Source organism: Centroberyx gerrardi, chromosome 7 (genome assembly GCF_048128805.1).
Source record: "Centroberyx gerrardi isolate f3 chromosome 7, fCenGer3.hap1.cur.20231027, whole genome shotgun sequence".
Lineage (NCBI taxonomy): Eukaryota > Metazoa > Chordata > Actinopteri > Beryciformes > Berycidae > Centroberyx > Centroberyx gerrardi.
The window spans coordinates 9875395-9893818 of record NC_136003.1 but is presented as its reverse complement, the minus strand read 5'-3'; the positions used below and the strand labels follow the sequence as shown (position 1 = coordinate 9893818).

The window sequence follows — 18424 nt, the reverse complement described above, 5'->3', positions numbered from 1 at the left end:
CTCTGTGCCCACTGAGAGTGTTTTCCACCGTAAGTAATTAACAGACTCTGTACGCGCCTCTTTGATTTGTGATAAATAAGAAAAAGCCCATCGCTAGTTTGTGTGTATGAGAGGTCTTGTACTTCTATCCTTAGGAGGACAGATAGAGGACCAAATGTCAGCACCAAAGGAACACAGTGATACAGATGCGTGTGTGCGTGTGTCTCCAAGCCAGTGCGTCACCCACCCTGCAGAGCTTTGAACCCCTGTAAGGGCACCCTGGTGGAGCCGGTGACAAACTGTAGCAGGCGCCCTCGCCTCTCCTCACTGAAGGCCTCCACCGCCTGCCAGAACCACCGGACCACGTTGCTGTCACATGTACAGTGCTTCAGGCGCGTGTTGGCCTTCCAGTCCGCGAGGTCGATCTTCCCCAGCCCGCCGATGATCAGCTGGAAGGAGAGGGGGGAGATCGGAGGGTGAGGGGGCGAGGTGAGGAGCGAGAGAGGCGAGAGGAGGGGAGAAACAGAAGAGAGGAGAAAAGATGGAGCGGAAGAAGAAGAGACAGGAATGGGGGAGGCAAAAAGGGAAAATGAAAGAAAAGGTATGGGGGGAGAGGAACAGATGAAGAGGTAAAGAAGGTGACCCAACACAAACATAACAAATGCAGACTGCAACAACCACACCATAATGTGAAATGATAAGCTGGCAGGATTCTACAGTCATCCTGTGACCAAAAACAGAAAAAAGATAACCACTCCAATATGCAGATGAACGACATGCACAATTTTATGGTCATCAATCATCATGATAACTGGTTTATTGATCACACACATACCTCAAGTTCTTTATGGTCGAAGGGTTTGAGGAGGTGTTGGGGGATGAGCTCACTGAATCCTTTCTGTAGAGCCAGGAACTGGGCCTCAATACCACGCATAAACCTCCAGTTCACATAAAGTCTGAGAAAAACAAACAAAAAAATCCCTTTTTTAATATATGTGTATACACACACATGCATATACTGTGTAAAGACACACACAATACTATCATACCCACATAATGCTGCTATAGAGACATTCATGAAAACACTGGCTAACTGTGCTGGATGTCTGTTCTATAAAAAGTAAAAAACAAACAGAAAATAAGATACATTACTTGTACAAATACTGACCAAAAGCAAGATATTGATGCCAAATTAATATACTTTATACTGCTATATCGCAGAAAATGGTCACACAGTGAACTCTGGGGGATTTCCATATTACAGATGCAGTTTGGATAACACAAAAAAAGATGGAATAACTGGAGGTCAGTTGTCTCTCTGTTCTTACCTGACGTATTCTTTTTTGTTCTCCTCGGTGACGGGGATGTTGCGCCCATTGGGTTTGAGTTCGTGCTGCAGAAACTTCCCAAAGGCGTTGTGTTCAACGCAGAACGTGTGGTCTAGGACCGACGTGATGTCGTTCTCTCTGCACATAGAACAGAAGATTACAGTAAGTACGACATCGACATGGGATGTGTCCATGTGCCTATTAGAATCGATTTATTTGCAGTACAACACATGCATGGGAATTTGTTTTGGTGACATTGATGCAAAATGTATCACGTTTTTAAAGTTCCATAACTTTTCCAGGAGTGTGGGAACCCTGGTGTGTACACGTGTGTCTGCGTGATGCACGAGCGTGTGTGCAGGTGTGTGTTATTTGCTCACAATATCCAGACGAGGCTCTTGTGCAGCTCGGGGTCAGTGGTCTCCAGGTCGTTGAGCTGGATGGGTTTGCCCAGCAGCTGTTTGTAGAAGGGCAGCGTGAAGCTCCCGTTGATGTAGTGGCCGTGGAAAACCGCCAGGCCCATCACACGGCCCACAAAGTGGAAATATGAAAGGTGGTCCTGAGAGAGAGAAAGAGAAAGAGAAAGAGAAAGAGAGACATTTGCCTTACTTGACTCAACCAGGATATACCCTTATTTAAACATTTGTCATGTATGTGGTTGTATGTCTTTCTGTGTACTCACAGGGTTAATGGAGGAGTCTGGGTTGATCTGTAGTGTGTAGATATTGTCTGTGGAGTACTGGAACAAGCCGTAGTAGGGGTTCAACATTTCATGGCACAGCAGGTACAGCCACTCCCTACACACAACCACCACATTATTAGAACAATGTTCAAAATTCACACACAGCCTTGGCAAAACGTCAACATCAACCAGAAACAATGAGAAGACTGAAAACCACTGGATTACATGATGGCCTTGTGTCCACTGAACATCCCTTTTTTTAGCGAGCGGCTTTAAATAGACGCTTGTGGGAAGCGCTGGCTCCTGTTGGGGCTTAGTAATGACTGAAAAACTGATTAAAGCATGGCACTCCTTTGCTAAAATTTGAAATGTTTAACCTCTAGCATTTGGTCCTCTTAGTGCTAAAAGGTGCTAAGCTCTCAGTGCTGTAAAAAGTGTCTCCTGTAGTTGTGGGAGGTGGCAGTAATTTAGGCCCATTCCAGGCCAGCTGCACTTTAAGAATGGCGCTCGCTACTGTAGACTAACTTGATTTAATGTTTATTTATTTTCATGAAGCTCAGCAAGTAAGACACACAAGAGCAAACACGTGCTGAGATTCAGGAAAGTAAAGAAAAATCAAAGCAACTTAGTCTAAAGTAGTGTAGTATATACAGTTTGGTAGAGGCACTTATTTGGATATCCATATCATGATATGTGGACAATGTAATCATTATTGCTTTGGGACAGCTAGGCAATAAGGCCAGATGAAACCCTTTCATTGTATTTACATTTTTCTAGCTGTGGATGCCATTTTTCAGCTGTGGGGGGATAAATGAGTGTAAAGGGAACCATGAATGAAGATGAAGGAGAAGAGGCCAGTGCTGTAAAGAAAGCTTTCCATGAAGAACAGTCACCTTGCCACCCCACCATAGTCCAGGCCCTCCTCTCCCCTGAACTTCACCATCAGACGCTTCTTCAGGTCTTTGGGCCTCATCTTCATTATCTGCCGATACGACTCCTGCACACACAAACATTCACGTATATAAACATACAGCCAGACAGACACACGCAAAGATTATCACAAAGAAAGTTCATATTTACTTGAACATGCCCCTGATTAATGCTTTATGACTATGTGCAAACAATTCGTGAGCCCCCCAGTTCAGTTATGTTTTTTTCAACACTTATATATTACGCACAGTCAGTACAGTCTTTGTGCTCTTATGAGGAGCGCATCATTGGTGAAAATGTTTGTTGTGGCTAGTGTGTGAATCAGAAGGTGTGGATGTGTGTCAATGTAAAAGGAAGTGCGCAATAAATGGGAATGTATGTGTATGACTGTGTGTTATCTGTGTGTGTATATATATATATATATATATATATATATATATGTGTGTTTGTGAGAAAGCATTGGTGTGTCTGGTGTGAGCTTTTCAGCTCAGAAAAGTTCTAAAGAGGTTTCCAGTACAGTTGGGGACAACCAACTGAAAACCACCATCTCATCCAATGTATGTGTGAAACAAGTTGGAAAATATATTCTTCCATATTCCTGTAAAGTGACCCATTTGTAAATTTTCCTGATATTCCCCCGACTTCCCAAGAGAACTGATCAAATTCCCTGACTTCCCTGTCTGGAATACCCCTCCAAAAATTCCACGACCGTTTATGTGTGTGTTTGTTTATCAGCTCATGTTAGTGTTACGTCAGTATCCAGTGTGTGTATTTGTGTCTGTGCATACACCTACACCCAGTGTCCAGCATTACCACCCGCCAAGCAACAAATGACTGGTGGATAAATCAATAAGGGTCACCTGCCACACTGGATGGTAACTTTTTGAGACTATAACATCTGAACGCCTCTTTCATATACAGTATTTGGTCTTGTTTGCCTGTTTTCAAACTTTCTCTCTGCTGACCACTGTACACTCTCTTTGACCGTGAGCCAATCAACCTGAAGCAAAACAAAGGCTCTGTATCAAACAGGCTCGACACAAAGCGGTAGCACCCATCTTACTGCTGCCTGGATGGTTTACTAGTCTGTTTTTAGTTTACCAGCCCCTGGCAGGTGGGCCAAGAGGCACATGCACCCACCTCGAAGATCTCCTCACGGGACACCTCTATGCGACAGTGGCCTGCCTGCGGCTGCTGCAGGGACAGCTCATGGCGGAGCAGCTTCAGCTTGTGGACCAGGTCTCTCTCGTAGCGCACCGCCACATCGCCTTCGCCGCCTCCTCCGCCTCCTCCGCCCCCGCCTCCCCCCTCCTCACCCCCCACATCCATTTGGGGGGCTTGGGAGGATTCCTTTGCTTGGGAATGCTGGCTAGAAGGGGGAAAGCGAGGAGGAGGAGGAGGAGGAAGAGAGAGGAAGGCAGAACACAGGAGAGAGGGAGAGATAGATAGAATGCACACAGAAAGTGTGCGTCAAAGAGATGACAGGTGCAAGATGGAAAGACAGCAAAAAATAAGAGGAGACAACAAGAGAGAGACATGATGGAAAGTTAAGAGAAAGAGGTTGACAGTGACAGTGTAGGGAGACATTTTTGAGTACCAGATTATATACTGTATATTCCCATTGAGCAGTTAAATCTAAAGTAATCCCACATCTCTATAAATCACATGATTCATCATCATTAACAGAGCTGATTACTGTTAGTAGGTCATATTCAGATCCGGTCAGAGTTCAGCATTACAGCGGTGTCACAGATTAGATTAACAACAGATTAGTCTTGTAAACTGGTGATTCTGTATGGATGTGTGCTATGGTGGGTCTGTCCATACAATCCAGATGACTTTGTATAGATAGGGTTCCGCAGGTGGTGCTTACATATGGTATCTATGCATGTGAGTGTGCGCATGTGTGTGTGTACCTGATAATGGTGTGTAGGCGGGGGTCTGTGAACTGCGTGGTTCGATTGTTGTGGTCCACAAAGTAGATCCGGCCCGACACAGTGCTTCGGACCTCCCAGCCCACTGGCAAAGGACCGAGCTCCTCACAGCTCACACTGGTCAGGTCCCTGCACCAATAACAATTCACCATACTGAGCCTTAGGCCAATAGCAATCTGTCATACTGAGCTTTCAATCAATAGCAACTCAACTTAGTGAGCCTTCAACAAACAGCAAGTCACCTTAGTGACTCTTGAACTAAAAAGAATCCACTCAATTTTGTTTATGCCCAGTGAGCATCACCTCCAAGGACCAGAGTAGTTAAGCAGTAAAGCAGGCACCTTTTTATGCTCATTCTATTCACTTTGTTTGCCTTACTTTTTCACTTGTTTTTCATTTTACAGACTGCTGTGTGCACCCTAAACTACCAGACCTCTCTCCGTCACTCCTGACCCTACATACTGTGTTTTCTTAATCCCTCATACCAACCCAGACTCAGACCCTGAGGCCCACAGAAATAAGCAGTGAATTTTCTCTGCTTATTTTTTCTCTTAATCTGTTGGTGTAATTAACCCGGGATAAAATGGAAGAGAACATGAGTTCTCAACCCTCTTAGTCTCAAGACATCAGTGGCAGGATGGTTGTTTATGCACCAGGGACCTGCAGGCTGTGGTCTTAGTTTATATGGAAGTGTTTAGTAGTGTATAAGGAAGTGAGGGCTTTTTTTCGTTTCGAAGGGGCCTCTTTTTGCACGTGGAAATGACTGGTAAGCAGTGGAATATTTGTGTCAGCAAACAATCTCATGATCAGACCATGATCACACCCTGTTTATGTCATCCCAGATTATGAGAAACAGGGTTTCCTGAATTCTATCAATTCAGGAATTGGATTTTCTTCAACAACTTCAACAACTAAAAAGAAAATTTATAAAGAAATTGTTGACAAGCTCTACAGCTAATATGTGAATTGAATTGAAAGTGAAATGACCCCATCTTAAACATACAGTTAATAGCAATCATTGCCTGTGCTACTAGGAAGCCAAAGTAAGGATGAATCTTGGTTAGAGGGGTGAGAGGTCAGGGGGAGGAGGGACGGGTAAAGTCCATGAATCAGATGAGAGATGAGAGAGAGGTGAGTCAGAGGACAATATGAGGAGAAGGTGAATTATAGATCCAGTTTGTAAATGTTTGAAGAGAGGGCTGCCATCCATGTGTGTTTAAACATTTTGCCCTTGACGTTTTTGCTAGTTACTTACTAATCATTTTCTGGCACAGCAACCTAGCTACACGCTAGCTGCATGACTGTGATTAGCTACGTCCCTCTTGGTGAGAGAGTTATGAGCTTTACCTGCATTTTTCTTTTGGTAGTCTATCTAGATACTATATTTTTATAGCACCATTATGGGGCAGCATGATGACCGACTTTTGCTACAGATTTGTTTAATAATCCCATTTGAATCTTGTTCGATTTTATTTCTTATCTTACAAACTGCATATTTACCAGGATAAGTTACAAGATTTGGAAGAATAGAATAGAATTTGTAGTTCTACTAACTGCAAATATACTGTATGTTAACCTGCAAATCGTCAACATAGGGAGACGTCTCCCAATATTAGCATGAAAAAGACTTTTTGTTGCATTCTTATCTACATCCTATTCTTCTGCTGCTGCCATGACCCAGTTTCTCCTCGGGGTTCATTTAAGTTTCATCTCATCTCTCTCATTTCAGGTTAAGGCTTGGACTAGACATAAGTGACGTTAGGCGGTGTGTGATCATACCGCGGTATCCGAGGGTCGTGCCAGGTGCTGACGCCTGTCTGTGTGTGAAGGAAGTACACCTGGCCCTGCACTGTGGTTCGCTGCTCTGTTATGAAAAGAAACCAAAGAGAGAGGAGGTTACACACACGTGCGCGCCTCTTATACAAACCACACACGAGACAGTCAGTTCAGTTAAATATGGATTACTGAGAAGAATGACAACATTTGGTCAGAGAATAACTAGACGCATCACGAGCTGCAAGCAAAACACAACACAAAATAGTCACGCTTACCGTATCCCTCGGGCAGGTCAGGTGACTGGTGCCCATGCGGTCGGTTCTGGGGGGTGTGGCCGTGGCCTCTGGAGTCCTGGCCTCTGATTCGCTGTGTCTGAAGACGGCTCTCCTGACTGGGTGAGTCGAGGCGACAGTTCCCGCCCCCCGCTGCGCCAGTGGTGTCCGAGTAGGGCAGTGGCTCTTCACTGAAACATCCCTCAAACACGGGCCTACAGACACACAAACACACACACACACACACACACACACACACACACACACACACAGACAGACAGACAGACAGACACACACACACACACACACACAGACACATTACACTGAAATCCTCTTTCCTCTGATTCACTGCAATCACATGATGCTGTATATTTTGTACTTGGAGTAACAGAGATTGGGAGAGAATCAAACAGATGATGACTATGACTAAACTCTAGATCCTGCAACACAATCGCCCTTTATTCTCTACCCTTAATCTGCGGGTCGGGACCCAAAGCAGGTCGCGGGCCTGCTTGTGATGGGGTCCCACATGACACAGAACTTAGAACTTAAGAGCCTAGGTGCCAGCGTGACACTAAATTCGATTATGGTCCCGGGCCGCCTAACATCATTATTTCCCCATTGGCTGATAAATATCACTGGTACTTGAAAATTATGATAACTCAACAAGAACTGATTGTGATGTTAACTTAGAGGAAACAGAGAGGTCAGCCCCATCTTTCTCTAAATATGACAATTAAGTGAGTGATGCAACATAATCTATGAAAAAAAATTATGTGACAATCAGCAATTTGTTCCCTAAATATCAGTATAAGATGTGGTCTAGTTCCAACTCCAACCACCCGGTAAGAAACTCACCCTTCATTTTCTAACAAGCCTCTGCAGTCCACCACAGGGCCTCCGCTGCCGATGCGGTCTCGCGTCTGTAAGCTCACTAGAAACAAACAGGCGGTAAAAGTTAGAGAGTGGACAGCGAGTGCCTGTGTATGACAGAAAGGTAGAGAGAGAGAAAGCAGAGAGAGAGAAAGAGAAAGTAGGGAGTGTGAGAAAAGGAGAGAATACACACAGAGTGAAAGAAAAGAGTCATGGTGAGAGTGACAAGGCGAAGGGATACATGTATAGTATGAGTCCAGTCTTACCTACAATCTGCCCCCGCACCGCGTCGCTGTCTGAGGGGTTCAGCTTACATAGATCTAGACGTTGGTCTGGAGAGAGAGACAAGGAGAGGGGGAATATATAAATGGTGCATCAAAGTAGACAATGAAAGGATACCAGTGCGAGTCATGTGAGTGTGTATGCATTTATGTGTATTTTAAAGCTGAGGGCGAGACCGAGAAAGAGAGACTCACATCCCGTGTCCTTTAGCCTGCTGATGGCATTTGAGAGCAGTCGTATGCAGCCCAGGAACCCTGCTCCCTGTCGTTTATGGATCTTCTTGTGGTTCCATACACTGATGGTGATGGAGTCTGTCTTCCCAATGTAGCTGAAAAAGAGACCTACCATCAGGTTCCTGCCTGCCAACCTAAAGCTCCTGAATACTATTTGTGTCAATGAGAGACATCAAAAATGTCCACTGTAGCAACACAGACAGCATATCTGATGTCTGATATTATTTTAATGTATTTTAACGTGAACTAAACAGATATAGCTGTTGCCACTCAGAAAGCAGGATACTCGTTTCGAATTCTTAGGAATTAATTTCCTTCAGGGGAAGAATCAGATGTTTTGGCACAAGATCATTAGTGAGGTTTTCCAAACGTGTAAAGTTTTGAAAGTGAGCATAGCTTGTTACATTTATTGTTTGGTACATTCCATCATGGCATTCATATTTTTCTTAAACAATTTACATTCAGCCCGTTAGCAAATGCACAATATTTCCATCGATCATTATGGTAATCATTTTTGGGGAGGATGGATATAATGATATCTTTGCAGTGATTGACATGTAGTTTTCAGGTAGTTGGCAATATAAAAAAATGGGCAACATTGGCAAAATGTACCCCAACGAGAGACAATTTTAGCTTTAAGTTTGTGCAGTGTTGGGAAGTGTGGTGCAGGACACTCACAGGTCGTAGTGCTGATTCCATTTGGGGTCCAGTGTGCTCTTGACTGTGTCTGTGGAGTGGCATTGGCCCGATCCGTCCACCACAACCTTGGCAAATGGGTCCGGCAGCCCTACGCACACATTTTAAATGAATTATTTGAATCTGCTAAATTCAATCACAATTGAGATAAGATTCAAACATGACAGAGGTTCAACATGGCTTAAGGACATACGGCTGGTTTAAGGATACAGAAAGCACCATCTATCTCCACCACAAAGCCCAGCTTTCTATTACTATACACATAGAGCACCATTTTGCTTGTTATCTGGACTTTTATTGGGACTGGCCTGCAATCTGAAAGCCTCTATTTCCAAGATATGCATCATATTCCATTTGGAGGACACTTTTATTGACAAGTGCCTTACAGTTCCTTGAGTACATACTTTTTTTTAGCATGGGGACCTCGGTGGGACTGTACCTTAGTACATCTGTCTTAGTCTTAGTACCATGCTCTACTCACTGAGCTACACAGGTGCAGCTAGTGGCTGATATTTGGTCACACACACATACACCACAGGTTATTACTGAAAAACATCATCTTGTGTATCAAATCCACTACACATGTGACATGAGAATCTAGGCACAAGGAAAAAAATGTATAGTCCAACATGAGCATGTCTAGCACAAAAAAGGTACTTACGAAAGAAGTCTTTCTTTGCGAGGTTCTTGGCACATAATACTGAAAGAGAAAAAAATCATTATGAACAAAAACCAATACGAAAATCATCTTACAAAACACAACAGTCCCGTAGATTATGATTTCCATTTTACGTCAGTTAGGGATAAAGAGAGTATGTGTGTGTGTGCAAGGAATTCCTCAGTGTGTAGGCCGCCACAAATGTATGCTGCTGTACATAAAAAACGACTGAGTGGGTAGAATGCTGGTTAGGATAATATATGAATGCCCGAGGCTGGAGCTGACCGGGAAAACTTGGATGTGACACAGACAAAGCAGCAACCAGTAAAATACAGGCTAGTGTCAGGATCATCGCTCACATACACACATGCACACACGCACAGACACACACACACCGCCCACAGTGAGAGAATCCCTTCTCTGCCACGTCTCTGGGGATTCAGACCGCAAAGCTCATACTGACCTAGACTCTGGGAATCTGTATGTGTGTGCTCAGTATTTACAGTTTACAGCGTGTGTGTGTGTGTGTTCTTGTTAAGCGTTTTGAGTGGCGGCCAGACAGTCTGGTAGGAGAGCAGACCTATGTCAGATCAATTCAGCTCACTCACCACTACTGTGATACTAAAAACACCACTAAGCCACGATAAACTCATTCCAGAAGCACACAAATGTACAGTTTCAGAAGTGGTACAAGCCTTTTTTACAGGGCAGTATGGGCACTGAGCAAGTACAAGCTGCGATAGCTTGTATTCCAAGCTGGAGTAGTGCACTCAACAAGCAAAGGCAAGGCTGTAATCGACAACAAGAAGTACAACATTTCTGTGCGACTAAACCAATAAAAGATGCCAAAATACCAGGCCACATCTTCAACTAATAATCTAATAAATCCAACATGCCTGCCAGAAGTTTCTGAATGACTCACCTGTCTGATTTGTAGCTCTATTTTTTATTGCATATCCTAAAAACGCTTTCTGGACAAATTTGCATATAAATTGCTTGATAACTGAGGCTGGTTATAGGCTAACTCTAACTCTAATCTGTATCAGGGATAGACGGCAGCCATGAACTTTATATATAGGTAGGCTGGATAAAATGCACTTAAGTTAGGGTTTATGGAATATAAACTAAGCTAAATCTAACGGTTGGGATAAATGGGCAATCTTTTAGGGAAGGACATGGGCAATTTTGTCATCAGCAGGGAGCAGGGACAGAGAGTTTAGAGGAACAAAAGGCTGTCATGAGATTTTCCAAATGGTCCTAATTGATGTCAATTTGCTACACCACCTAAAAACGTTATCATGGCCTTGAGGTCCTATTAAAACCTGGCTTGAGGTTTGGTCCAGGCAGCCATCCAGTCAGCCAGCCAGCCAGGAAGTCAGTCAGTCAGTCAGCCAGCGGTTTAGGATGTGGTGACTGTGGTGGTGTAGATGTGTCTGGTCTAGCCTGGTCCATTTCCTGTGATTAACCCATGGAGAATGGCTCCAGGATATCCTTCCCTCTTCCTCATCCTCCCCTTCCATTCCTCCTCCTCCTGACTCACACATTCCACCCTGCAACCTCATCTTTTCTACAGAGAGACAGAGAGAAAGAGAGGGAGAGAGAGCGAGAGCGAGAGACAGAAGTGTCCGTTTTGCCCCTGCATCCTCTTCCAGACTAGCAGTAGAGGGAGGCTGTCTTTGTGGCTGTCACCGTTGTGCTATCCACCCCTCTCGCCCTCCATTCTCTTGCCAGAGGCAAGGGACACCCCTCATTTCACCCCATCTCTCTCTCTCTGCACTCCCTCCCTTCCTTGTTCTCCTGCCTGGCCAGCCCTGCTGTGGTGGTGAGTGTGTGACAGGTCCTTTCTCAGCGTTAAGAGGAAACTCCTCACTCTGCCAAGGTCATGGCTGGCAAAGAAGCACATAGCAGCAATCACCCCTCTGCTCAACCTCAACACCCCCACTGACTCTTCCTTTATTGGCTCTTTACATTTATGTCCTCTCTTGTTGCTCTTTTTCAAAATCCTGAGTGTTGGAGAGAGCCGTCGGGAGAGGAATTCTATTCATCCAATCTTGAGAGGGAACAAGGAGAAACGGTATAAGAGAGATGATGAAAAATCTATGCTACTTCTATACCAGGCTAGCAGCCATTCTAGGAATTTGCAGTCGCAACATGTTTTTAGCCCAATCAACCATGCCCTGCAAATATTCCAAGGGTTTGCAACTTTGCTCTATTCTTGCACTTTAACCACAGAGAACACTTAAATGTCAGCGACCAGGATTTTAGCAAATCTGTGCAATTTTCAAGTGCCAATTAGCAGCTCATTGCAACTTTTTTATATGACAGATAATAGTCAAGGTGTTGAGAAAGGATGCCAAATGTGCTGTGAAATAATGCTGTTCGTTGAGACTATCAATCGTGATCGTGGACCTAGCAAAACAATGTGAATTACCATCAAATTAGTCATAATCCTAGCAGGACTGGCTAGTTTGTACTGTTGCAGAGTGCACACACAGATCTACAGGTCAAGTAGTATGGGCTAGGTGAGGTTACAATAGTGTCATTTCCTATGTAACCTTGTCCTTTCAGAACAAAGCAGTGGAAGGCAGGCACGTAAGCGAATATCTCACCTTACTTAATAACACACACTGGACTAGCATCCAAACACACACACACCCTCGATGACTAATAGGTTCTTGTGCTAACTGCCATCCAAATAAAAAAATGTAGGCCCGGGTTTAATATCCACAAGCCAAATCCAAACCAGATAAGTAAGCATAAACATCACTTAGCACCACACACAAACACACACACACTCTCAGTCTGCATCTCAGAGATATCTGCTTCATCGATGCGCTTGGTTTGATCAATAGTGGCACTTTCTCATTCTCTCTATCCTCAACTTCTTCTACATCTATTATGTGTATGCGTGTGTGTGTGTGTGTATGTGTGTGTCTGCATGCTGTAGGCTCAGTCGGTGAGAGGATTAGGAGTGTTTAGGCTCATTCCTAAGTAAGCAAAATTCTCTCTTTTCCTCTCTCCCTCTCACTTTGGTTGCCTTCTCTTTCTGTGCTTTCCCTTGTTAATTTCTTTCACTCTTTCCTCTGTTATTTCCTCCTTCCTTCACTCCTCCACCCTATTTCCAGGTCTTGCCCTGCCTCCCTTGAGAGTATCAGTCACCTGTTGTCCTGATGCTTCCCTGTGTTGGGCCTTGTGCCAAGGTGTTGGTGTTCAATCCGAGTACCTGGCACGAGCTGGCCTAAACCCCGGCAACACGTGCTGCTGCCGAGGAAATCACCATTATCCTGCTGGATCACCGATATATTCATTCACAGGGAGGTGATTTCCAAGTTAAGCCCACAAACTCCCCTTCATTTCTTAATGCAAATATCCTTTTATTCTACTTTTTGACCCACTTATTTCCAGTTTTTTTATTTCCGTGTTGTTGTGATCACTTCCTGCATTCAAACCATGCCTAGAGACCAACAAAGCGCCACAAAAGGGGAAAGCTTTAGGCCGAGCGTTTCTCTCTACAGACTAATATTCTACATTCATATCACATTCTCTGGCTTACCAGAGAATGTATAACACACTATTGTCATACCCAAAGCGCTAGTCTTTCTCCTAAGTAAAACTTATCCATAAAGAGGCAGAGGACAGACAGAAAGACACAACAATTTCTCTTTACTAGCCAAAACATGTTCATATAAACACAACCTGGTCTCTGAGATCTGAAACAATGTAGAACCTGCATGGTCTTTGTCTAGGTCTCTCTGCCATAGACACAGAGGCCTGTCTGATCTAGGCCAAACAACCCCTCTCTGACAGACTAAACAGACCGCTGGCCAGCCAGGCAGCATTGCACTCCCATTGGCTCATCGCACATTCCTCACCCAATTAGAATTCCACTCATACCTGTGGGGGCGGGGCACAGTTGGGGGCAATAACCTCTGTCTACATCCACACAGAAATGATGAGTGGCTGGCTTACACACACAAAAACACAGACACACATTTCACACTCTCAGACTTCCACACACCCACTTTCTTTCTTGCATCCATACTCTCAAGCAAACACACACACAAACACAAAGACACACACATTTGAAACTCAGCTATCTCTGTCTGATAGCTTATTGCGTGGAAGCGAACAGACAGTGTGATAAGTGGAAAAAATGTGTCAGATTTATGTGTCTGTCCTCTGTCAAAATTGATGCATGCTTTTTTGTAATCCAAGTTAGAGAAAGAAGGGCAGAGAGGAAAGAGAAACAGACAGTAAGCGGCAGACACTTTTAGACTGAGAAGAGCACATCAGCATTTAGGAGAGCACCGCTACTCAAAAACACATCCATCACAATCATACACTTGTACATTTGACTGCCCTAGTCTGTACCCACCACCTCTAGAATATTTAGTCTGCCAAGGTCTGGTGTGTGTGTGTGTGTGTGTGTGTGTGTGTGTGTGTGTGTGTTTGCTTGACTGGAAACCAGGAGAACAGAGGACAAGGCGTCTGCCCAGCGGCACAGGGTGGTCATTTCCATCTGAATAGAGGCCCCTGGGTGCCCAGCGGGGTTACAATGGCAGCTACAGTAAAAACCATTGTTCCAGCTGTGTGTGAATGTGTGTGTGTACCCCTATCTGCCCTCGGAGCATCAAATAACAGAGAGTCTGACCCGAAAGCGAACAACACAGCATTGAGTTGAGAACAGGATAACCAAAAGAACAAATGTGTCAAGCTTATCTGGCAAACGTCAAGTTGAATGAGCCAGACATCTGTCTAGCTACAGCTGAGAAAGCGAAATGCCAATCAATACCCATGGATAATCTAGGCTACCATGTCAAATCTACCGACAGATCGATTTTCAGAGAGGCCGCTGCTCAACAGTTGCTTTCACCCACCGAGCAAAGCTCGTCGCGTTCAGGTCAAGCGATGGGTTCGGCTGGTCAGCCAAAAAATGGGTGTAGCTGGCTAGCGTTAGCGGTCAACGTTAACTACACTAATAAGCTAACGCTAGCTAGTAAGCAAGTGTTGGCAATTAGCAAAGTTTCTAGACATGGCTATTAAGTTATGTGTTTTCTATTCTTTTCGAGATTCAATGTGTTCAGTGACCACAAAACAACTGGCCAGTCGGCTGTCCCAGTTATAAAATCCTCCGGATAGCCGACTGCTTCTTGCTTGTCCTCCTCTCGGTAGTTTAGTTAGCACTGCAGCTAACGCGCTAGCATTGCTGCTGCTATGTTTGCGATACAAAAACCGGATGTTTAGGCTAGCAGTAGCACTGAGAATCTTCAAAGACACGCGCGGTGGCTTGTTTGGTTTAGTAAATATCAACAGTTTGCCACAGAGGTTTGTAACTAAAACGTTTTAGCCCCGGTACAACATGCACCGTAAGCGCTTTCAGTCCCGTTTTTTACCTGTCAGACGGATTTTGATGCTGGACCCGTTCCTCCGAGTCCCAGGATTCGACATCACTCCGGGAAAACGATCACACAAACTTCCCACTAGGGTCTCCCGAAACACACAATTTCACAACTCAGTCAGAGTATAACTAACTACAATGTAAAAATCTGTGGTTTGTGTCCGTCTTCTTCACGGGTAAAAATGTATTATTTCATCGCAAAGTCCTCCGTTCCTTCGAAATCCAACAACACAGGAGAACATTTTCGGGCTGGCTCAAACACGTACTGACGTCACATTCTTACGGCAATACGCGCTCGCCTCTGGGAAACGTGGGTGTGCTCGTGAAGTTCAGGAAAGGCTCCATAATGTAAGGAGAAAGGAATGGATACTTACTTCCTCCCTATTTGCATAATGTTCAATTTCAGAGATTTGTTAATAGAGATGCATTCATTTTTAGTTACATCACATAGAACCAACCCATTCTTTATTATTTATAGCTTACTCAGTAGTAGTTAAATGCTTCTGGTTAATAGCTCAAGTAAACCTGTAAAGGATGCTTACCCTCTCTATGTCTTTATTGAAACTTTCTACATAAGCCCTATATGCACAAATCAGGACCACCAAGTCTGGGTTAAGGTAAATGTAAGTGAGGAGGGAGTCTGGTTGATATGGAGGATGGAGACAGAGGAGAGCTGGGTAGGGATAGTGGCTGGAGGGATTTGGCTCTTTAGCAGCATTAGGGTTAGCTGGCTGCAGTATTAACTGGTGGAACAATGGAGCCTCTCATCAGCCTGTTTACAGGACACAGTAAATCCACATAAGCAGTGAAACGGCTCGACAGCCACCACACACTTTCAGGAGCTTGAATTTGAACATACGCACACACTCTCTCACACACACACACACACACACACAGTTTCACTCTCCCTCTCTGTCTTTGTCTCTATGTCTGCCTAGATTTGTCCCCCCCCCCCCCCCCCACACACACAATTTCTGAGCATACAGGTGAAAGTGATGATTTTCATAAAATCGTCTGTCTGAGTCCCTCTCTCTCTCTCTCTCTCTCTCTCTCTCTCTCCTTCCCCTTCTGTTCCCTTCTTCCCATTTTTCATCTCGCCCCCCCACCACACACACACACACACACACACACACACACACACACACACACACACACACACATACATACACCCACATACACACACTACATCTGTCCTCCTCCTACTTGTGTTTGTGTGTACTTGTATGTTTAACTATGTCAACACTCCACAGGTGGCCGTAGTAACACCAGAGAGAGCTTTGACAGACCCCCTTCAACACACACACACACACACACACACAAATTAGCTTCTCCCTCCAAATCGGTCATGTACAGCTGTTGGTGTGATTATGTGTGTGTGTACATGTGCATGCATATGTACATGTGTGTGTGTGTCCGCACAGTTGCGTGTGTTATTCAAAGTGCCGTTGGAACCCCTGAGACCAACTGAGTGTGTTCACAGTTACTTAGAGAATTCCAATCATAGAGATAAACTTAGTAATACCTCTGGGTGTACACACACACACACACACACACACACACACACACACACACACGCACACACACACACACACACACACACACACACACACAGAGTTAATGAAGATGAAGTCAATCTTTGCACAGGACAGTTGGGAAATCCTACTGGGCGGCCAAATGCACAATCATTGCACAAAATGATTTTAATAGAAGAAGAAGAAGAAGACGAAGAGCAAGCAAGAAAATAATTACCAAAAGAAGGTGAAGAAGATAAAGAAGAACGGGGAAAGAGACAGCATATACATGAGTTAGAAAATTGTGTACTCTGCTCTTGAGAATCTATGTAATTTCAGAAACTTGGAAGATTGGGGCTCTGTGTGTGTGTGTGTGTGTGTGTGTGTGTGTCATTACCAGTAGTGTCTGTCTCTATTAGCGCCCCCCCTGGGGAACAATAGGAACAGCTGCTTTAGTCCTAAGGAAGGCTCTTCCTCAAACCAGACAAGATCTACGCACTGGATAAGATCACGACAATGATGGACAAACTATGACGTTTCCTTGACAACAGTGTGAAAGGGTCGTAACTGTGTGACCACCATTGGAACAAGAATCCTCTTAGCACCATGTATGTGAATTACTTAGGCAAAAGTTGACTGAGCCCTCCAGAAGTTGGCCTAGACCCAAGCCAAGCTCAGCCTCAGCCTCAGCAATCTGCTCATGCTTCTGCCCTGTCCTGTGCAATCCACAAGAGACGGTCTCAAGATAACTTGGTGGATCGTACTGATAAATGTCTCCTCTAATGTAAATGTAGTTGGTTGCAAAACATACTGATTTATTCATTATTTCCTGAAGATGCACAGTGTTAGGTGAATCGTAGTGAAACTTCTTTAGTACAAAAGAGAGAAGATTGAAAGTGAAACAAGTCTAAGAAAGAAACTGTATTTGTTGGCGGTCCACTCTGCCTCCGTGAGTCAGTGGTTTTAACTTAAGATGCCTTACTCATCCCATTCCCACTGGAGACACGGGGAGAAAGCAATTGATGGGTGGGAGCGGAGGCACGGTGGTGGGGTGGAAATCGAGGCATGGAGCGAGGGCTGGAGGGATGGACAGAGAGAGGGATGGGGTGCAGAAAGGAGATAGTTGGGAGCCTTGAGTGATGGCTTTCCGGGGAAGCCCTAAATGGATCGAAGCAGAGTGAAGAATTCCCAAATCTCGGGCTGCCAGTGGTCTGAACAGACACATCGGAGGGATGAGACCTCAGGGCAGTGGCTGGTTTTAGAGTTGTGACCATATGAGGAGGGACAGGGCCTGGTATATAACAGCCTGGCCTCAACACACACACCCATAGTCCTCCTGAGCCTACCTCTGCCTCCTGCATCCGTGAGTACGTGCCTGATTCACACTGACTTTGGCTTTAGAGTAACCGTTTTTATAAACCAGAAATTGTGCGATTGTCAGTGGCTGGTGATATTGTATGCTTGCAGCCTTATCTGTATGACACATATCTGCTGTTCTAGAACTTCTAACTTATCTTCTGTGTGAGCTACTAATGAGTAAGCAAGCTTTCTGTGAGTCAGAATAGGAACAGCTGCTTTAGTCCTAAGGAAGACTCTACCTCAACCCAGACAAGATCTATACACTGGATAAGATCACAACAATGATGGACAAACTATGAAGTTTCCTTGACAACAGTGTGAAAGGGTCGTAACTGTGTGACCAGCATTGGAACAAGAATCCTCTTAGCACCATGTATGTGAATTACTTAGGCAAAAGTTGACAGAAGTTGTCAGAAAGGCCCATAGAGCAGCAGCCGATCTCCTGTTTCTGTAATATTTCAATTAGACCCCCTAGACAGAACATCTACCTGCTGTTCTGTGTCTTCTCAATCC

General features: G+C 44.6%; 1 protein-coding gene across 2 annotated transcripts in view; it reads right to left on the bottom strand.

Annotated features, from left to right (window-relative positions):
- smurf1 (SMAD specific E3 ubiquitin protein ligase 1) overlaps positions 1–15275 on the bottom strand; it is an 18437-nt gene extending 3162 nt beyond the window's left edge. For both annotated transcript variants that reach the window (XM_071906364.2, XM_071906365.2), the window contains exons 1-16: positions 15037–15275; positions 9647–9685; positions 8968–9076; positions 8251–8384; positions 8041–8106; positions 7760–7835; positions 6905–7116; positions 6633–6717; positions 4836–4982; positions 4060–4288; positions 2883–2986; positions 1990–2104; positions 1688–1866; positions 1308–1445; positions 815–935; positions 227–428 (exon numbers count right to left, since the gene is read on the bottom strand). In XM_071906364.2, the coding sequence (XP_071762465.2) occupies positions 227–428; positions 815–935; positions 1308–1445; positions 1688–1866; positions 1990–2104; positions 2883–2986; positions 4060–4288; positions 4836–4982; positions 6633–6717; positions 6905–7116; positions 7760–7835; positions 8041–8106; positions 8251–8384; positions 8968–9076; positions 9647–9685; positions 15037–15091 (2011 nt within the window). In that variant the 5' untranslated portion in view covers positions 15092–15275. The remainder of the gene's footprint in view (positions 1–226; positions 429–814; positions 936–1307; positions 1446–1687; positions 1867–1989; positions 2105–2882; positions 2987–4059; positions 4289–4835; positions 4983–6632; positions 6718–6904; positions 7117–7759; positions 7836–8040; positions 8107–8250; positions 8385–8967; positions 9077–9646; positions 9686–15036) is intronic.
- Positions 15276–18424: the final 3149 nt, after the last annotated feature.